Source organism: Equus quagga, chromosome 5 (genome assembly GCF_021613505.1).
Source record: "Equus quagga isolate Etosha38 chromosome 5, UCLA_HA_Equagga_1.0, whole genome shotgun sequence".
In the NCBI taxonomy this organism is placed as follows: Eukaryota; Metazoa; Chordata; class Mammalia; order Perissodactyla; family Equidae; genus Equus; species Equus quagga.
The window spans coordinates 29,486,061-29,506,023 of NC_060271.1; the positions used below are offsets into that span (position 1 = coordinate 29,486,061).

Sequence of the window (19,963 nt, forward strand, 5' to 3'; positions counted from 1 at the left end):
CACTGCTCACTGCTGTATTTTCTTGGATTTCTTAGACCAGATTCCCAGGAGAGACAAATTGATTGTACCAGCTCATCTTTATCTGCCAAAACACATTGTAGGCCACTGCCCAACCTAGGCCTGCAGCTCCCCTGATCAGATGTCCCTTTCTGATCCAGTCAGAATGGAGTAGGCTGCCACTGTCTGCATGAGGCTGATCCCTCAGCAGGCGCTGTGCATAGGGCAGTTTCCTTTAGAAGGGATCCAGGTTGACCGGTGTTCTTAAGGTTTGACCTAACTCTAATCTAACGCTTAGATGTGATACTTTGTAACTCCTCCCCACTTGCCCTGGTTATCCCCTCAAGAGCTATCCAGAGAAGCCTCAGACCCCTGCACATGGCAGCTCTTTAGATAATTGAAGTCACCTATGGTGTCCTCTCTGAGTTTTCTGTTCATTAAGCTAAGTGTCTGTGGTACCTGCCCTGTTCCCCATGATGCCATTTATTACCCCCTTTGGATGCACTGTGTGTCGGTGTGCCTTTCAATGTGTGGTGTCCTGACTTGAACACGATGTGCCAGCTATGGTCCGACCTGAGACTGGTTCAGCAGGACTGTCACCTCTGTGCTCTGGACACCAGACTTCTAGTTAGATGGCCTGAGTGCATTAACATTTCCAACAAGTGCCTCACAAATTTGGTTTGGATTGAGTTTGCTTTTAAAACATATCTGTCCTTTTATAAATGAGTTGGCTTTTTGAACGTAAATTTACATTTATGTATTTATGGCTGTTCATTTCATCTTGCTCTTCCTGGGCCATTATTCCAGGCCAGGTGTAGAGACTTTAGGTTTAATAGAGACCATAGAGGATCATTCTTAGCACCTGGTAGGAGAGGAATGGATCTATGTCTCAAGACGTTAATGGGGCCTGACTACATCATCCTCAGCCCACTTTCCCTGTTTCCTCTTAGGCACCATGTCATCAGGTAAGAGCTAAAGATGACAAGGGAGCCCACCAGGGCATGATTGGGCTCCCTTTAGTAGCAATGCCTGTTGAGCTAGATGCTCATTGCTGAAGCCCAGCAGAAGAGGAGATGGAGGGTAGGAGAGTCTTAGTCTGTCGGAAGTTTGTTGAGGACTTTCTCTATGCCAGGCCTCCCACTAAGTACCTTAGGTGCGTTGTCACATGTAATTCTGAAGACAGCCCTTTCTAGTAGGTACTTTGATTATTAACTCCGTTTTATAGATGAGGACACTGAAGCTTAGGAAATTTAAGTAATTTGTCCAAGGTTATCTGGTTATGCAACCCATTCTTCTCTTCTCATTCTCTCTTAAGCCCACTCCACTCAGGCTTTGTATCCCCGTCCTCCATGAAAACTGCTTTTGTCAAGGTCACCAGTGACCTTCACATACTAAATCCACTGGTCAGTTGTCATTCTTCATCTCACTGGAACTCTCAGCAGCCTCTGACAGAGTTGATGACTCCCTCTTCTGTGAAAGCCTGTCTTACTTCCGGGATACCCCACTATGGATTTCCTCCTATCTCAGTGTCTGCTCCTCCTCAGCCTACTTTGCTACTTCCAGGCTCAGTGCTTGGACCTCTTCTCTCTGTATCCCCTGATGTCATCTAGTCTCATGGCTTTAAAGGTCATCTCCATGCTGACAATTGCCCTGCTACCTGCTCAGCAGTTCTGCTTGGACATCTAACAGACATCACAAACGAAAACCAATTTCAATGGTTAATAGTAACTCCATCCTTCTGGTTACTCAAGCCAAAGTCCCCAGTCTTGTCTTGTCTCTTCTCTCACACCTCCCATCCAATCCTCAGAAAATCCTATTGGCTGTACCTTCAAAATATGTATGGAATGTCATCTCTTGTCACCACTGCCACAGCCGCCATCCTGTCTCGCCTATGTTACTGTAAGAGTTTCCTAACTGCTGTCCCTACACAGTCTTCTTAGTCAAGCAGCCAGGGCGATCCTGTTAGAAAGTAAGTCAGATCTTGCCACTCCTCTACTCTGAATCCTCCAATGGCTCCCCATTTCTCTGAGAGTCAAAGCCAACACCCAGCATCCTGCCTGGCCTATATGATGAGGCCCTCCAGTCCCTCCTGACCTCCTCTCCTGCTGCTCATCCCCTGGCCTGATTCACTCTCATTGCACAAGCCTCCAACACTCCAGGTACCCTCCCACTTCAGGCCTTTGCACTGCTGTTCCTGCTGCCTGGAACACTCTTCCCATATACTCTCGGGGCTCAGTCCCACCTCCTTCAAGTTTTTGTTCAAATCTCACCTTCACAGTGGGGGCCACCCTGACCACTCTTTAAAACACTATACCTTCCCTTCCTCCCCTCACCCCTGTCCCCCGGCCACCACCACAGCTTCTATCTGGCTCTGTTTCTTTCTATAGCATTTATCACCTTTTCATATCCTGTATAATTTATTATGTTTAATGTTATCTCTGCCTACTAGATTGTGAGCTCTATGAGGATGAGAGTTTCTGTTTGTGAATGTATTTTTAGCACCAAGAGCAGACTGGCACATAGTGATGTGCTCAGTATTTTGAATTAATGAACATGTAGCACTTATTTGTGGAGGACCTATTCCATGCCAGGTTCTTGGCAGGGCACTGGGGATCTAAAGATGAAGGAGAGTGTCCCTGCCTTCTGTCCCAGGCTTTGTTTTAAACAAGGACACCATTTGCCTGCTCAGCTGTGCCCCAGTCCCTCTGCCTGAGGCCTTGGACCCTTTCAGAATGTTCTTCCATGTGGTTAGACCCATCTGCCCATGATCCCAGGGCTCTCTCTTGAATCATACCCGGTGTTATGCTGCTCCATGATGTTGCCACCCTATTCCTTCTGCCCTTCACTGAATGGGCACTGGATTTGCATCCACTGTCTGGCGTGTGAAGGAGCTCTTCTTGCTCGGCAACATCCCTGAGCTTGGAAGTAGGCATTCCATCTTCTCACCCTCTCTGACTGGAGTTTGAATTCTGTCTCTACCACTCACCGACTATAATGACCTTGGACAAATCAGGTAGCTTCTCTGAGTCTCGGTTTCCTCACCTGTAAAATAGGACTAATAATAGTACTCAGCTCTTAGGGATGCTATGGAAATTAAATGAAACAAGGCTTGTTTAGCACAGTCCCGGGAATAAATTATCCTTCAATAAATGTCACCTTCTGCTAGTATTATCATTATTGAATTGTTATGGGTTAAGCAAGTCATTTATGAAGCACATTTATAGGGGCACCCAATGAATGATAGTTGCCGTCATTGCTACCACCATCACAGCCACCAGAACCAGTCCTTTTAGTGTTCCAGGGTCTCCTTTCTCTGGGATGACCCACTAAATCCACGGTAGCTGCTCTTTGATCTAAGCTTACGCCAATTCGCCTAACCTTCCTGTTTTTTTCCCATTCAGACCTGAAAGAGGACTATGACCAATGGAACAATTTCATTGAAGGCATTGGACCATCGCTTACCCCAGGGGCTCCCCACCATCTCTCCAGCCTGTAGGCACAACTGGCCATTTGTAAAAGGTCACTGAGCTGAGTTCCCATTTGGGGCCTGCCCAGGGACACCCACGGCCTCAAGAAAGTGGTCAACATGACCCTTCTTCATAAATTGAGAGGGTGTAGTCACACTGCTGATTGGATAACTGGGTACTTTGATCTTGGACTTGTTGATCTTATACTTATGGTGGGACTTGGATTGCTTACTGATTGGCAAACTGACTTTCTGGGGCCTGAGCCCTGATGGTGTGGGGAATAAGCAGTGGGGTGGGGCTGGGGGGGACCCAAGCCCCAAGCTGAGCACTAGTTAACCCAGCAAGGCTACTCCCGCACCTTGGGCCAGTGTGGCTTCTGCAGCGGAAGAAATGAAGCCAAAGGATGGAGCGAAAATTCCCACCTTCAGGACCTCTAGCCCAACCTGGCACTGTCTCTTCCTACCTCTCAGCCTTCGCCCTTTCCAGGGCCACTTGGTGAGTTCTAAGCACTTTAGGCAACGTTCGAGGATACGGACCACCATCAGATTTTCTGTTTATTTTCAAGCCTTCCCATTGCATGAAACATAGTACTGGGCACTGAGTCAGGACTCAGTTATACTTGTGAGCCCATGGAGAGGGGCAGACAGCACTGTCCTCATAGCAGAGAGAGAGAAGCTGAGGTACAGAGGGGTACCTCAGAAGCTCTAGATGTCTTGGGATTTTGCTAAAAATGTATCTTGACAGGAAGCAACACAAGTAGGTTGAGACGAAGAAGGTAGAGTAACAGCGTTGAGTAGCTATTTGAACAGGTTCTCAACACAAGAGGGAGGTAGTTTGGTCAGTTAGAGTTCAGGAGGCCACCCCTGGACAGGTCTGGGAACACTGTGGTCTTGCCTCTTACCTCAGATATCTTGAGCTTCAGCTCGCTCAGAATCAGGGTGCTGTAGTTGTCTGTTTTCTGGCTCTGAGGCCCTAGCCTCAAATTTAAGTCAAGATATAGACTGAATTTCCATTCTGTTCCATTTATACTATGAATGATATTAATACTCATGTTTGCCTAATGATATGTTGGAATATTCTCTCTATTTAATCTGCATTAGAGCAGGATGGGGAGCCATCTGGCAGTAACTTTTCCTTCTGTCTTTCTTTGTTCACTTACCACTTGTGCCCAAGAAAAACTTTAAAAGAAAAGGAAGTCTTCCTAGGGATCTAGTTCAAAGCTGTCTGGGAACATCAACCTGAAACAGCCCTCCACACTCCTCTAGGCCTTTCACCTCCGTCCAAGTAGGGGACCCCAGAGGAGGCTAGAGCAAAAGGGAAATGCGTCTCTACGCGATGGGTCCAAGGTCAGTGCCACCAAAGCAAGCTGGGACTAGGTCTCCCACCTCTCAGCTCTTCTGTCTGAGGTGAAACATCAGATCCGTTGAGGATGGACCTTGGGAAGACCTGTGAATTCCCGTGAGACCTCGCCTCCGGGGAGATCATGAAAGCCCTGGGCTCTGGAGTTCTATAGCCTGGTTTTGAGTCCTGCCTCCACCACTACTAACTGGGTAAATTTGAGCAAATTATGTTCTCTTTCCAATCTCCATTCCTGCATTTCTAAAATGGGCATCTGCATTATAATAGTTAGGAGGATTAAGTGAGAGGATGTATAACCCATGGGTTATTTAAAAGTATTTTTCCTACTTTCCAAACGTAGGAGATTTTTCTAGTTGTCTTATAGCAGTTATTTTCTTGCTTAATGGCTTTTGGTCAGAGAAAATGACCCATATGGTTTTCATCCTGAAAATTGCTTCTTGGCCCAGTGTGTGATCAATTTTATAAATGTTCCATATATGCTTAAAAAGACTGTATGTTCTGAAGTTGTTGGCTTGCTGTTTTACTCAACGACACATTATGGATTTCCTTCTTATAAGAGTGCATACAGATCTATAATAGGGCCTTCCCACCTCCAAATGGGGACCAGCACCCCTCCGCACTCACAGAACCAGTAGATGCCAGCTCTTGTGCCTGGGGCTAGTTATGCAGATGCTGAGGGGCCAGTTCTGGCAGCATTAGCACGTGAGACCCAGCTTCTACCTTAGACCCATGAATAATGCAGGTGTATTTTTTAAAGATTGGAGCCTCCCTAGAAAAAGAAACTGTTCAGAAACTGGATCCATCTCCTCCATTCAGTTCATGTTCTGGTAATGACCTATTTATCCAGCAACTTTGGAATAGGTGAATTTTCCATATAGCTGCAAATTATCCTTTAAGCCACAAAATATAATATTGAATATTTTGAGTGGTAATTTACCAAAAAGATAATGCACACATTTTTTAATGTGAATTGACCTCATTTAATTTTTTAGGATGTTTCAGTCAGGATAAACTGATTATATGGCAGTAACAAGCAACCTCAAAAAGCAACAAGTTTATTTCTTGCCTGTGCTACTTGTCCTCTGTCGTTTGGCTAGAGGCTCTGCTTTGTGCCATTTTTATCCTCATTTGGGGACCCAGGCTGGCGGAGCTGGCACTATCAGAAGTGTGCTGCCAGTCACATGGTAGAGCTGGAAGAGAGCATGGTGAAGCACCCACCAGCTCTTGAATCTTCTGCCCAGAAGTGACACTTGTTATTTCTGTGCACATTGCATTGGCCAAAGCAGGTCATCTGGCCATACCTAACATCCCATGCCATCCCAAGAGAGCACAAATATGTGTGACCAGGTCTAATGTCAGAGCAGTGGCGCCCTCTGGTCTGGGAAGATGTGGATAGCTGTTTGCTCCTACACCGTGTGGCTCCCGGCAGCCGTCTTCCTAGTTGTTTTAATTGCTTGTCATAGTTTGTGCTGTCTCCCTTGTGGTCAGGCGGCCAGCCTTTACTCTTCATTGCCTTTAATCTGCCAGCCCCTAGCAGCTCTCGCTGTTCGCTTCAAGTTTATAATTTCTGATTAGCCACGTGATTTCCCACTGTCCGAAGTAAAACTAGGCAGGCACTGAAAGATAGCTTGAGGGACTCTGCTGCAACTAAAGTGTGCTGCCTTTAGTGCTTGGACCCTGTAATCCTTCCTGAGACTGCTCAGAAGGGGTATCATAAGGCCTTTGGTCCTTCATCCTGGTTTTTGGTTAGCTTCCAGGGAATCGAAAAATACCAGATAAATGGCCTTTAGGTAAACAGGATGGCCCGGCATATTGATAGCATGTCCTGATAAATTGCATTCTAGTGAATCCTTTCCAAAAGCAAAGAAGATGTCTTGGGTTTCTTTTGCATCTTCTTGTTCCCCATCCTATTATAGGACTGTACCGTGGAGGCCTTCTAGTGGTGTGTTGTGAAGTTTCTGAGCATGGGATGGTGCGTCAGTTAGGAAGGAAGGTAAGTAAATACAGGAAGGAATGAGATTCTCCGTCCCTCCCACTTCCTGGACGTGTCAGGGTGAGACTGGCTGGGTTCTTGCTATGCCCCCAGCACGGACCCCAAGCCCCTTTCCAGTGTGTGTCCTGACACAGCTGTCCCAGTTGCCCTTCCTCAAGAAGACTACTGGGCTCTTGAAATTTCAATTGATGGACTCCAACTCTGTGTCTTGGCCTTGTAGGGGCCTTTATCTGCCCCCTTTTCTTCTAGGGCCTGACTTATCTCTGGGCCTGCAAGGTAACGGAGGAACAGGACAGGCCATACTCTATACTCAGGACCCATCCTCATTAGGAAGCTCACTTCCTGTCCCATCACAGCCAGATGCAGAGGCCAAGTGTCCCTGGCCATGACTGCATGGCCAAATGATGACAGTGATAACCACTGTGGTAGCCAACATTTTTGGGGCCCTTACTGTGTGTCAGGGACTATGCTCAGTGCTTTATATGCATCATCTCATCTGCTTCTCACCCCGTGAGATCAGGTGGAATTAGCCTCATTTTATGTACAAGGAAACAGAGCCTTAGAGAAGCGATTTGATAAAGCTCTCACAGCAAGAATTTGGCAAAGCTGGCGCTTAGGCATAAAAATCTGAGCTCTCGATCACTGGGCTGTACTGCCTAATATACATACTTGGTTTTCCCCTTCCATTGCTCTTTCAGCTGTCGGGGTATGAGGGATGAAATTTCATCACAGATTGAATCATAATGTCAAACTCTCCAGCAATTTCTGTATGATGTGCATTGAGATTCAGTGACATCCTCAGCACTCTTGAGAAATGGGTTGGGGGAAAGGACCGCGCCTCACTGACTGGGCCAGGTGCTCTGTGGATTTGATAGATGAGGAAAGCAGTTCAGGGATTAAGAACGTCGTCTTTGGAAATCAGACAACTCCAACACTGTTAGCCCTGTGACTTTGTGCTAATTTATCAACTTCTGTGAGCTTCAGTTTTCTCATTTATAAAATGGGCGGTCTAATAGTATTTACCTCTTAGGGTTATTGTAATAATTAAATGAAATAATGCCTGTAAAGTGCTCATCACAGTGTCTGTTCTATCCTAAGGGTGTAATAAAGATTAGCTATCACTATGTGGTTTATTGGGTTCTCCTTACATACCTGTAAGGTTAGGTATAATTTGCCCTTGTACTGAATGGACACGGATGGTCTTGGTCTAAATTCTTATTCCAGCTTCTCCAGTTTCACGGTTACCTCCCTCACAGAAGCCTGCTAACTGCCACTCAACTGCTGCCGTTGTGTGAGGCTGGAACTAGAATAAGGGAGACAGTTTTTCCCCTCTCTTTGCTCTGATTTCCCTGCTCCTCACATCAAAAATCAAGATCCACACCATCGTTCCAGCTTTGCAGGCTCTCTTCACCACCAGGAAGAGTCTACATGTTTAGGTTCTGGTTTGGGTTTTAATTTCACGCCTGATCATCCAAACGCACATGTCTGTGCACCAAATGGAAACCGAAGGTCCTGACGTGTTAAACGGGAGGATCGGAGATGTCCGTGTAGAGGTTGGGCGAAGGGAAAGAGGACCTGGGGATGGGGAGTTTGTAGTAGAGACTAGTTGTGTTCATTTTTGTCTGCTGCCTTTGAGGTGGGAGTGAGGGGTTAAAGTACCCTGTGACCTCGGGAGAAGCTCCTCAGGGCTGAGGGCGGCCTGCGAATGACCTCTGCACAGCTCTCTCCCTCACTGCCCTGTCCGGTTTCCCACTAGGTCCTCTTGTTTCTTCCCTCTTGGTGATTCTCACACCCAGCCTGTTCTTTCCATTTGCATCAACTCACCCCTAGAATAATTTTTACGATCTCTCAGACTCTAATCTTTCTTTCCCCTGCTTTCTGCTGCCAGATCTGCCTAAAATACCACTTTGGTATCAAAGTACCTGCCTAGCAAGGTGATCTAATGGAAGAAGGACCAAACATTGTCTGGAGCCCTGGGTTCTTGTCTCAGCTCTCTCACTCTCTCTTGCTCTGTGACCTCCTGTGTATGCTCTTCCTCTCATGACTTCAGTTTCTCTGTCTATAAATTGGAATGTTGGGGGCGGGATTGAATTGGCTGATCCCTAAGGCCCCTTCGGTGCTGGCATTTCACGTCTCGTTCACTGAGTGGTCAATCTAAGGCCTCCCTTTTTTCTGTAGAATTGCATTTCTCCCACTCATTCTGTCTGGTCTTGCCCTGCCTCCCCGTCCTCTGCTTCTTACCATGCACTCTTCTTTTTCCACAGTCTCCTGAACGTGCCCAGCCACTCCCCAAACAAACATGCCTGCCGTTTCTCATGATATTTTCTTGCTTGCAGGGCCTTCCCAACTTCCTTTCTAAATATCCAAATACTACTAATCCTTTAGGCCCATTTCTAGTTCCACCTCTTCTACGAAAGCCTTCTTGATTAGATTCAATGAACATTTGATCTCTTGGCCTCCTGCTCTCCAAGAGAAATACATTCTATGCCATATTTAGTATTGCACTTTATTGCATTGTTCCAGGAGCGGGACCCATCTGTTGGACGGGAAAAGCAGCCTCCTGTTGACTGACATGGGGAGCAGGGATCACTGTCCCCTCCCTCCGACCCCTCCCCGTCAGCAGGCTTCTTGTTCCCCAGCCAGACTTGGGAACAGCTGGTGTTCGCCCAGCCCTCTGATGTCTCCAGCTGCCCCTGCTTCCTTTTCTTTTGGTTTTTCCACATCCCAGCTGTGGGGCCCAGGGCAGAGCCCACAACAGTGCAGCCAAGGGCAGCTGAAGTGAACTGAGATACATGGACATGTAGCATTTGAGAGGTGGAAGGAGGGCAGAACCGAGCACGAATCACACCAGTGTTGAAAATGAGGGAAAGAAGTTTGCCAGCTAATCTTTCCCATCTTGCTTTCATCTAAAAAAAGAAGCTGCTCAGAAATACAGTCCTCTTCAGCCTGCTAAGCCAGATGGTCCCTAGATGCTCAGCCTGCCAAGTGTGCATGTATAATTATTCATGTTCGTGGAATCACACCCGGGTCTGAATCCAGACATTGACACATTTTTGCCATTTGATCTGGAGCCAGTGAACCCTCCCGAGCCTTTCTTTTTCTGTAAAATGGGGTCACTAATGTCTGCTTTGCCCACCTCAGGATTTTTTGGAGGGAAAGGGTTTTAATGTAAGAGCGCTTTGCTATTACAAAGCACTAGACAAATATATGTTGCTATTAATAATAAAAGTGCCATATTTTGTTTTTGCCATAGTCTGCTGCTACTTAACGAGCACCTTTCTGTGCTAGATACTGAGTGTTTTACGTACGTTGTATCATTTAATCCCAACAACATTCCTGTAAGGTAGTGCATGTTATCCTCACACACAGATGAGGAAAGTGAGGTTCAGAAAGACTTGCTGGCCTAGCCACGGTCACCCAGCCTGTAAGTGCTGGAGCCAGGGTTTGAACCTAAACTGTTGGGTTCCAAAATCAGTGCTCTTATTTCCTGTTCTTTCCTATCTCACAAAAAGAAAGTGGTACTTTACCTTACATAGGCTAAAATAACCCACAATTTGATCTCTAGTAAATGCCCTAAGCAGTTATATCATACAAAGAGTCATTTTTGTTCAAGACCTGACTGAATCCTGATTGAGTTTACCTTGAATTGTTTTTCTAGCAGTAGATTTAGGCTGGTTCCATCCATCCTTCCATCCATCCATGAACCTCATCTAAAGTTAACAGTTCAGGGAACAAACCGTTAGTACCTTACTCTATAAACCATGGAGCCAACGAGCTGGGAGAAACGTTTTTAAAAGTCTCTAACCCACATATTGTAGATTAGTGATTCTCAGCTCTGGATCCACATCAGACTCACTCTGGAACTATATAAAAATGCAGATGCCCTGGCCACATCTCCAGAGACCCAGAGAAGCTGATTCAGAAGGTGTAGGGTGGGGCCAGGTAGGGGTGTGTGTGTGTGTGTGTGTTTTAGAAGCTCCAGGGGCTGATACACAGCCAAGTTTGAGATCCCTTGCTATGGTTTAACACTGTTAGCCTATTTTCTCTTTTATGGAACAAGAGTAATTACTAGCTGAAAATATAGAATCATTAAATTAGAATTGAAAGAGCCTTTAAGACTTTTGGTCCTTGGGGAAAACAAAACTCAGAGAAGTTCAGCATGTAGCTGGCAGACTTGAATTAAAATCCAAGTCTTCTGCTTTCCAGGCTAGTGCTTTAGATACATCCTTGGGTGCCAGGGTTTTGTTGGATTATTAAGAAAATCTGAAAGAAAGAGAGAGGGAAGAGAGAGAAAGAAAGAGAGAGCAAGGAAGGAAGGAAGGGAAGAAAGGAGGGAGGGAGGGAGGAAAGAAGGAAGGAAGAATCCTCTAGACTCACTGTGACAACCGTGACTCTAGCAACCACACGTTGGAGTTTGTGTGAAGGGAAGGAGCCTAGGCTGGAAGGCCTGTGAGAATCCACTTGGATGGCTGTTCTCACGCGTGTTCGTTCATTGTACAGGCACTTAATGAGGCCTGTACTGTGCTGGCCCCGTCCTCATGGAACTGACTTCAGAGGGCAAGGAAGGCACATCCACAGGCCCTGTGTGATGAGTTCTGTAATCGGGGATGTGTAAGGCTCAGAAGTCACACAGGGTGACCAGTTCAACGTCAGCAGAGGAGGAAGACTAAAAAGGCTTCATACTGTATCATATACTTGACCTTGGTATTTGTATTAGTTATCTATTGCTGCATAATAAATTACCCCAAAATTCAACAGGTTAGAACAAACATTCTATCACACTTTATGGCTCAGGAATTCTTGAGTGGTTTCGCTGAGTGGTTCTGGGTTAAGGCCTCATGAGGTTACAGTCAAGACGTCATCTAGGATTGCTGATATCTGAAGTCTTGACTAGGTCTGGAGGATCCACTTCCAAGTTGGCCCACTCACATGGCTGTTGGCAGGAGGCCTGAGTTCGTCATCGTGTGGAGCTCTCTATAAGGCTGCTGCTCAGGACACGGCAGCTGGCTTCTTCCAAAGCAAATGACCCAAGAGAATAAGATGGAGCTGGAATGTCTTTTATGACTCATCTTTGGAAGTCATACTCCATCATATCCACAATATCATATTATTACAGGTCAGGCCTATTCAGTGTGGGAGGGGACTATCTAGGGGTATGCATACCAGGAGGTGGGAGTTTTGAAGGGGTCATCTTGGAGTCTGGTTACCATGGTATTGAAGATGAATGGAGTTGTCCAGATGGATGAGGGAGAAGAAAGGCCTTCCAGGCAGAGGAAATAACATGCAAAGGCACAGAAATGTAAATAGCAGGGCTTAGCATTTTCAGGACATTGTAACTGGTTTGGAGAAAATAGGGAGAGAGGAGAGCTTACTGAAGAAATCAGAGAGTGCCTTCTATACCAAGTGAAGGAGTTAGGCCTTCATCATGTAGGCCAGTGGTTTTCAAGTGTTTCTGCAGATTGGAATCATGTGAGGAGATTTTAACACTTCCAATGCCAAAGCTACACCCGTATCTGTCAAATAGGACTCTCTAGCAGTGGACCTGGACATCAGTGGTTTGAAAAGTTTCTCAGGTGATTCCAGTATGGAGCCAAAGTTGAGCGCCCGTGCTGCAGGCAGCATGAAGTAAGTGAAAAGCTCAGAGTCATGTCATCAGATTTCTATGTCTGTGATGGGAAGTGCAGTTTGCCTTCTCTACAAATTAAATATTAGAACTAGAAAGGCTCCATCATCTGTACTCACCCCCTCACTCAAGTATTAGATATTTTGTCATCTCTACTACCAAAAATTAAGCAGAAATAGCTAATCGTGAGCAGCCCCAAGTAAGTTCCCAGCATCCTAAATTGCCTGTTATTTATAAACTTCCAACGCTAATGTTGATGCCAACATTCTTATATTAGCATAATTGTTCTTGAGGGTTTTTTTTTCCCACTTAATACTGTTTCGTATATCCATTTCTCTATTTCTGCGTGGTCCTCACATCCACCAGTCTGAGGAAGTAGGGTATAAAGGTTAGGGGCATGGCCTTCCTTCTGAGTCAGATGGACCTCTGGATTTGAGTCCTGATGTCCTCACTTATTAACTTGTTGGGTGACTTAACTTCTCAGGGCTTCAGCTAACTCATCTTAAAAATGGCAGTAATACCTACCTCAAAGATGGATGCTTGAGGATGTTAAATGAGATCGTGCCTGTCAAGACCTCTGCTGAGTGCCTGGCAAGCAGTTAGTCCTCAGTAAATGTTTGTTAGTATTCAGCATTCCAAAAGGCATTTTAATATTCTGTTGCATCAACGCCCCCCGCCCCCATTCCCTGGGTTTGCTTAACAGTTCTCTCTGTTGCCAGGGTGTTTGAGCCATTTCTAGTTGTTTTAAGCTATAATATTGTACATTTCTTTGTATAAATTGTTGGGGTGTTTTTCTGAACATTATTTCTCTTATTTTTTAAGTGTAGAAACTGAAGATTGGAGAGGTGAAGTAACTAGTCAAACAAAGGTCATGCTGCGTGTTAGTGGCAGAGCAGGGACTGGGGCCCAGGGCCCAGATACCCTGAGTCTTCACCTTGTGTTCTTTCCACCCTGCCACCCAGCTCCCATCCTCCCTGGAGACTTGAAGACTGGCCCTTCTTGGCTTCTCTTCTCCAGGCTGAATGATTCAGATCTCCTATTGTGTCGTCTGACATCTCCTATCCCACCCTTTCGTCATCCTGGAGGTCCCTCATCAATCCAGTATAATTGGAGCAGCATCCCTCCTGGTCCCCTGGGGAGCAGGAGCAGACGATGACTAATGCTTTGGAGACGTGGACCCATCTCCTGGCGCCTCTGGATCTCTGCTGGTTGATTTCGTACAGTCATATGGGGATGGGCACCCTGTCTGACTCAGACCTACCCCTCTGTCCTACCTGGAAAGCTGTCTGATTTCATCAAATCCATCTTCCCAGAAAAATAGAGCTTACAGGGACCAGGGAGATCATTCTCTGTTATTTAAAAAATGAGGACACTGAGGCTCGGTGATGCAGGTTGATCAGGCAGATCTGGGACTGGGACCCAAGCCTCCTGACTCCCATTGTGGTGTTAGGGAGAAGGCACTGGAGGCAGGCAGGCCTGGGTATGAATCCCAACTGTGTGAACTTGGGCAAGTGAGTTAAATGATGCTCAATTTCCTCTTCTGTAAAATGGCGATACCCAGCTCAGGGATGTTATAAGGATTAAATGAGATAACTAATGTAGAGCATGGAGCACTGTGCTCAATGAATGCTAGTTATTCAGTAGAGCACAGTGGGTAAGACTTTGGGCTCAGGGGTCAGAGAAACTGTTCAAATCCTAGACACCCACTTATGAGCTGTGTGACCTTGGACGACAGTTAACAAGAGCTAAAACTTATTGAATTTACTTGTTCCAGGCATTATGCCATGTGCCTTAGAGATATTATTGTAAGTAACTTTCCCACTTTTCCCTGCCTTTTATGAGCTGGGACTCATCAGTATCCTGATTTTTTTGAATGAAGACACTAAGGCATGGATCAGTTTTGTCATTTTACTTCACCATTCCGTATTTTCTGATTATTCTCCAGTCTAAATTCTTTTCTGCCAAACACACCCATCTTCTCTCTCTCAATGCAGGAGAATTTTCTCCTTTTGAGCTTTAGAACAGGCCATCGTCTCTTAAATACCCCCTGGCCTCTTCTCTTCACCAAGTTCTGTCCCTCCGCTCTGTTCCAGTGTTTCTGCTGACTCTCCTCCTCTAAGATACCCACCCTGCAAGCCTTGCATAAGCTGCTCCAGCATCTTCTCTCTCCTGTCTGCTGTCAGCTCCTGGATCTATTCCTCAGGTTTGTTAGGTTCACTTTTCTTGGTATGAATCTCCTCTCCAGGTCCTCTTTTGCACCCTGGTTCCCCCTTAACACAAAGGACTTCCCGAAGGACAAGTGTCCCTGGCCAATTCAATTCAACCATCATCATTCCTGCCTTTGTCACTGCTGGGCCAGGTGTTGGGTACTGTCCTGACCATTAAGCCAGGCTGACATACCGCTCACCCCTGCTCCATAATAATGAAACTCAGATTTCACACTGAAACATGTCAGTCTGAAAACATGAGTGTCGGCAAAGATACAGGGCATCAAGAATACTCCTACCCTTCAGGGCGGACAGCAGTAAGTCAATGCAATCACATGGGAAATATCTCATAGAGCTGAAGATGCACAAACACTACACTCAACCATCTACTCCTAAGCATGTACCTGAAGAAACCCTTGCTCATGTGTGCAAGGAAATACAGACAAAAATGTCTCTTACAGGGGCCGGCCCCATGGCCAAGTGGTTAAGTTGGCGCACTCCGCTTTGGTGGCCCAGGGTTCTGATCCTGGGCATGGACGTGGCACCACTCATTAGGCCACATTGAGGTGATGTCCCACATGCCACAACTGGAAGGACCCACAACTGAAATATACAACTATGTACTGGGGGGATTTGGGGAGGAAAAAAAGATCTCATAGCATATAAATGTTTCTTCATGACAAAAGTTATTGTTTCCTAAAAAACTGCAAGTCTAAAAAATAATGAAAATATTGAATTTTTTTTTCTACAAATAAATTTTAATTCACGCTAAAACGAGGCTTTGAAAGCCCTGAGGGATCTTTCCTCCACACTCAGCCTCTCGGCGTTTTCGCTCTTCTTAGAGCATGTCCCTCTCTTCTCAGGTGAGGAGGCACCAAAGGCAGCCCTGGGTCTGGGAGGTGGGAGGAGTGAGGCCCAGAAGAAAGGACCCTTTTCCAAGGAGGAGATGTGTATAATGAGCTGAAAAAAAAACATTAAGGATTGTTTTGAATTTTTTTTCTTGAGGCCCCCAAATTTAAATTACCTTTGTGGGAACTCTTTGGGATTTTTAAAAAAAACCCTGAAAGTAAAATACATCCTTTCATTGCTTCCCTTCCCCTCCAGATGATGTTTGAAAGATATGCAAGAGAATATGAAGAAATCCAGAAAAAATATTTTTTTGCATATTTCTTCACATTTTTATTAGAAAAATAGTATATGAGCATTTAAGTAAAACTTTGAAATTTTAAGTTGTACTTATTTTTTGAGGAAGTACTAAGTCATAAGGTTCAAAATGATACACAATGTTTTCCTCCCATCACTGTACCTTATCTCCCTAGTGTTAGCAATTTCTTGTGTGTCTCTTGCATTAATTTTGTATACATGAGCAAATATGAAAATATTGAATTTTTTAAAGTCACATTTTATTACAATTTTTTTGTTGTGGCAAAATATGCCTAACATAAAATTACCATTTTAACCATTTTTTAGTGTACAGTGCTGTGGTATAAAGTACATTCAGGTTGTTGTTCAACCTAAAAAATCACGTTTCTTAATGAGTTTAAATATCTAGATGGGGGGCCGGCCCCGTGGCCAAGTGGTTAAGTTCATGCACTCCGCTGCAGGCGGCCCAGTGTTTTGTTGGTTCGAATCCTGGGCACAGACATGGCACTGCTCATCAAACCAAGCTGAGGCAGCATCCCACATGCCACAACTAGAAGGACCCACAACGAAGAATATACAACTATGTCCGGGCGGCTTTGGGGAGAAAAAGGAATAAAATAAAATCTTAAAAAAAAAATCTAGATGGTAAAACCTAGTAAATTTGGAAACTCCTATGTTGTTAACAAAACATTAAAAAACCAGTGTTTTACTTTATCCTAGTGTTTAATTGCCTCTTTTTTTCTTGTTGACATAAAAGATATGTGCTCTTATTTTTTTTTTTTTTCTTTTCCTTTTTCTCCCCAAAGCCCCCCGGTACATAGTTGTCTATTTTAGTTGTGGGTCCTTCTAGTTGTGGCACGTGGGACGCTGTCTCAGCATGGCCGGATGAGCAGTGCCATGCCCTCGCCCAGAATTCAAACCGGCAAAACCCTGGGCCGCTGAAGTGGAGTGCGCGAACTTAACCACTCGGCCGCGGGGCTGGCCCCTATTTTTTTTCTTTCTAATCCTCGTGCTTCTGTTTTTTCCAACTTTTTATTATGGAAATTTTCAAACATAACGAAAAGCTAAAATAATAGTACAAGGAACACCTATAAATCCACCAATTTGATTCATTGATTTGGGTACTCTAATTCATGCGGTTTATAAAATGTCACCTTCATGGGTCTCTTGGGTTAATTCTCCTTTTCTGTGTCCCATTCAGGTCCATTTCTTTCTAGAATGCCTTTTTCATTTTGCTTGAGTATGCATACTTTTTTGTAAGGATGTGTAAGAAGGAAACTTGGAATCCTTATAGAACCCCAGACGTCTATGCTAATTTGACTGGGGAGTGAATTCTAGGTACAAATTCATTTTTTCCCTCAGAATTTTGAAGACCTCACTCCTTTGTCATCCAGCATGCAGTATGGTTGGTAAGAGATCTGTTGTCAGTCTAAGTCTTGGTCCTTTATTTTTGGAAACTCTGGAGGCTAACCTTTATCTTTGTGTGTGAATAATGCTGCGATGAACATGGGGTGCATACGTCTCTTTGTATTGCTAATTTCATGTTCTTTGGATAAATACCCAGTAGTGGGATAGCTGGATCATATGGTAGTTCTATTTTTAATTTTTTGAGAAATCTCCATACTGTTTTCCATAGTGACTGCACTAGTTTGTGTTCCCACCAGCAGTGTATGAGGGTTCCCTTTTCTCTACATCCTCTCCAACAATCTCCAACATTTGTTGTTTTTTGTCTTGTTAATTATAGCCATTCTGATGGGTGTGTGGTGATATCTCATTGTAGTTTTGATTTGCATTTCCCTAATAATTAGTGATGTTGAACATCTTTTCATGTGCCTGTTGGCCATCTGTATATCTTTGGAAAAATATCTGTTCATATCCTCTGCCCATTTTTTGATCGGATTTTTTATTTTTTTGTTGTTGAGTTGTATGAGTTCTTTATGTATTTTGGAAATTAACCCCTTGTCGGATATATGATTGGCAAATATTTTCTCCAAGTTGGTGGGTTGTCTTTTCATTTTGCTCATGGTTTCCTTTGCTTTGCAGGTTTTTTAGTCTGATGTAGTCCTATTTGTTTATTTTTTCTTTTTTCTGTCAGTTGTAACTGAGTAGACGTGGTATTTGAAAAAACGCTGCTAAAACCAATGTCAAAGAGTGTACTACCTATATCTTCTTCTAGGAGTTTTATGGTTTCAGGTCTTACATTCAAGTCTAATCCTTTTTTCTTTTTTTTTGGAGGAAGATTAGCCCTGAGCTAACGTCTGCTGCCAATCCTTCTCTTTTTGCTGAGGAAGACTGGCCCTGAGCTAACATCCATGCCCATCTTCCTCTACTTTATATGTGGGATGCCTACCACAGCATGGCTTGCCAAACAGTGCCATGTCTGCACCCGGGATCCGAACCGGGGAACCCCAGGCTGCCAGCGGGAACGTGCGAACTCAACCACTGAGCCACCCAGCCAGCCCCAAGTCTAATCCATTTTGAGTTAGTTTTTGTGCATGGTGTAGGATAATGGTCTACTTTCATTCTTTTGCATGTGGCTGTCCAGTTTTCCCAACACCTTTTGTTGAAGAGACTTTCCTCTCTCCACCGTATGTTCTTGGCTCCTTTGTCGAAGGTTATCTGTCCATAGATGTGTGATTTTATTTCTGGGCCTTTGGTTCTGTTCCATTGATCTGTGTGTCTGTTTCTGTGCCGGCACCAGATATACTTCTCTTTTTGATGGAAAGATATTTATGAATAAAGAACTTGGTTGATTAGTATAGATAGATAGCTGATGTAGGTTTCCTCTGAACTGTGTGAGGTTTTTTTTTTTTGAGGACGATTAGCCCTGGGCTAACATCTGCCAATCCTCCACTTTTGCTGAGGAAGACTGGCCCTGAGCTAACATCCGTGTCCATCTTCCTCTACGTTATATGTAGGACACCTGCCACTGCATGGCTTGCCAAGCACTGCATAGGTCTGCACCTGGGATCTGAACTGGCAAACCCTGGCTTGCTGAAGCAGAACATGCAAACTTAACCACTGTGCCACCGGGCTGGCCCCTGAAGTGTGTCAGTTTTTCTTTCACAGATCTCTTTCCTGAGCAGGAGGTGTGAATGTGGGCTCTGTTTAGTGGGCAGGGCTTGTCAATAGCAGGCTTCCCTTTAGGCAATCTTGGGATCCCCATAAGTGCCAAAATAAGGAGTGGAACAATGTGTTAGGGGTCTGTTAGTTGCCACTGACAGAAAAAAGACTTGATCTAGCTTAAGCAAAAAGAATTTATTGGCTTAAGAAGTCGGAAGGGGGGTTGCTGACTGTCTGCCTGGTGGCAAGATGGCTGCCAGTAGCCCCAGATTCGCATCATCTTTATAGTCCACAATCCCCAAGGAAGATCTTAGAGATGTTCTCTCCCAGGGACCATATATTAGACCTCATGGAAGGAGGCTGTCTCTGCTTGGATTCTGTACTCTCCTCTTGGAACCAGTCACTGTGGACAGGAGATGGGACTGAAACTGGCCAGGCCTGAGCCATGGCCCATCTCTTACGCCCGGGGCAGGCATGACACTGTGACTGACTGTTTACCAGAACCATGTGTGATGGCAGAAGGGCAGGCAGCCTCCCAAATGGCAGAATTCCAGGTGAACAGACCACCCATATCCTCATAAAGATTCTAGGGCAGTTCATTCCCAGATGGAGCTGCCTCTTTCTTTCCCTTCTGGGACCTCTGGCTTTTTCACTCAGGAACCCTCCCTAAGATCTTTCACTTTGTTTAGAAAGTACTTCCAATACCTTTAGCAGATTTTAAAACAGCTGTTCAACCATGGATGCATTGACACAGCACTGTCCATATGAGGACATTTACCCTAAAAACCCAATCATTACCTTTATAACTTTTTGACTATCAAGTGGTACCTGCAAAGCAGACATCTTCACTTCCACTCTGAGCCCCACTCAATACCCACTCTCACCTCTGGAAATCAGGAATGATCTGCAGTGGAGAGAGAGTCAGACATGGGAGAAATCAGGAATGGAGTCAAGGTCAATGGTGGAATGAAAGCCAGGGGTTGGGTGAGTGTCAGAGAGAAAGTAAGGGTTGGATATGGCTTTCTTAAGCTACTTGGTAATCTTTTTAATGGTAATTTAATATTTTGACTCAGTTCTATCAAAATGTCTCCCATGTCAAAATGTCCCCTGT

The 19,963-nt window shown here is 44.9% G+C and overlaps 1 protein-coding gene across 7 annotated transcripts in view; it reads left to right on the plus strand.

The window, feature by feature from the left end:
* The window catches only part of PAFAH2 (platelet activating factor acetylhydrolase 2), a 50,834-nt gene extending 36,283 nt beyond the window's left edge, over positions 1–14,551 (plus strand). For 4 of the 7 annotated variants that reach the window (XM_046660540.1, XM_046660541.1, XM_046660539.1 and 1 more), the window contains one exon: positions 3,399–10,112. In XM_046660540.1, coding sequence (XP_046516496.1) covers positions 3,399–3,493 — 95 coding nt within the window. In that variant the 3' untranslated portion in view covers positions 3,494–10,112. Of the gene's footprint in view, positions 1–3,398; positions 10,121–14,532 lie in introns of those variants that run through there. The other 3 variants (XR_006888552.1, XR_006888551.1, XR_006888550.1) reach the window with 3 other exon arrangements.
* The last annotated feature ends 5,412 nt before the right edge of the window (positions 14,552–19,963 follow it).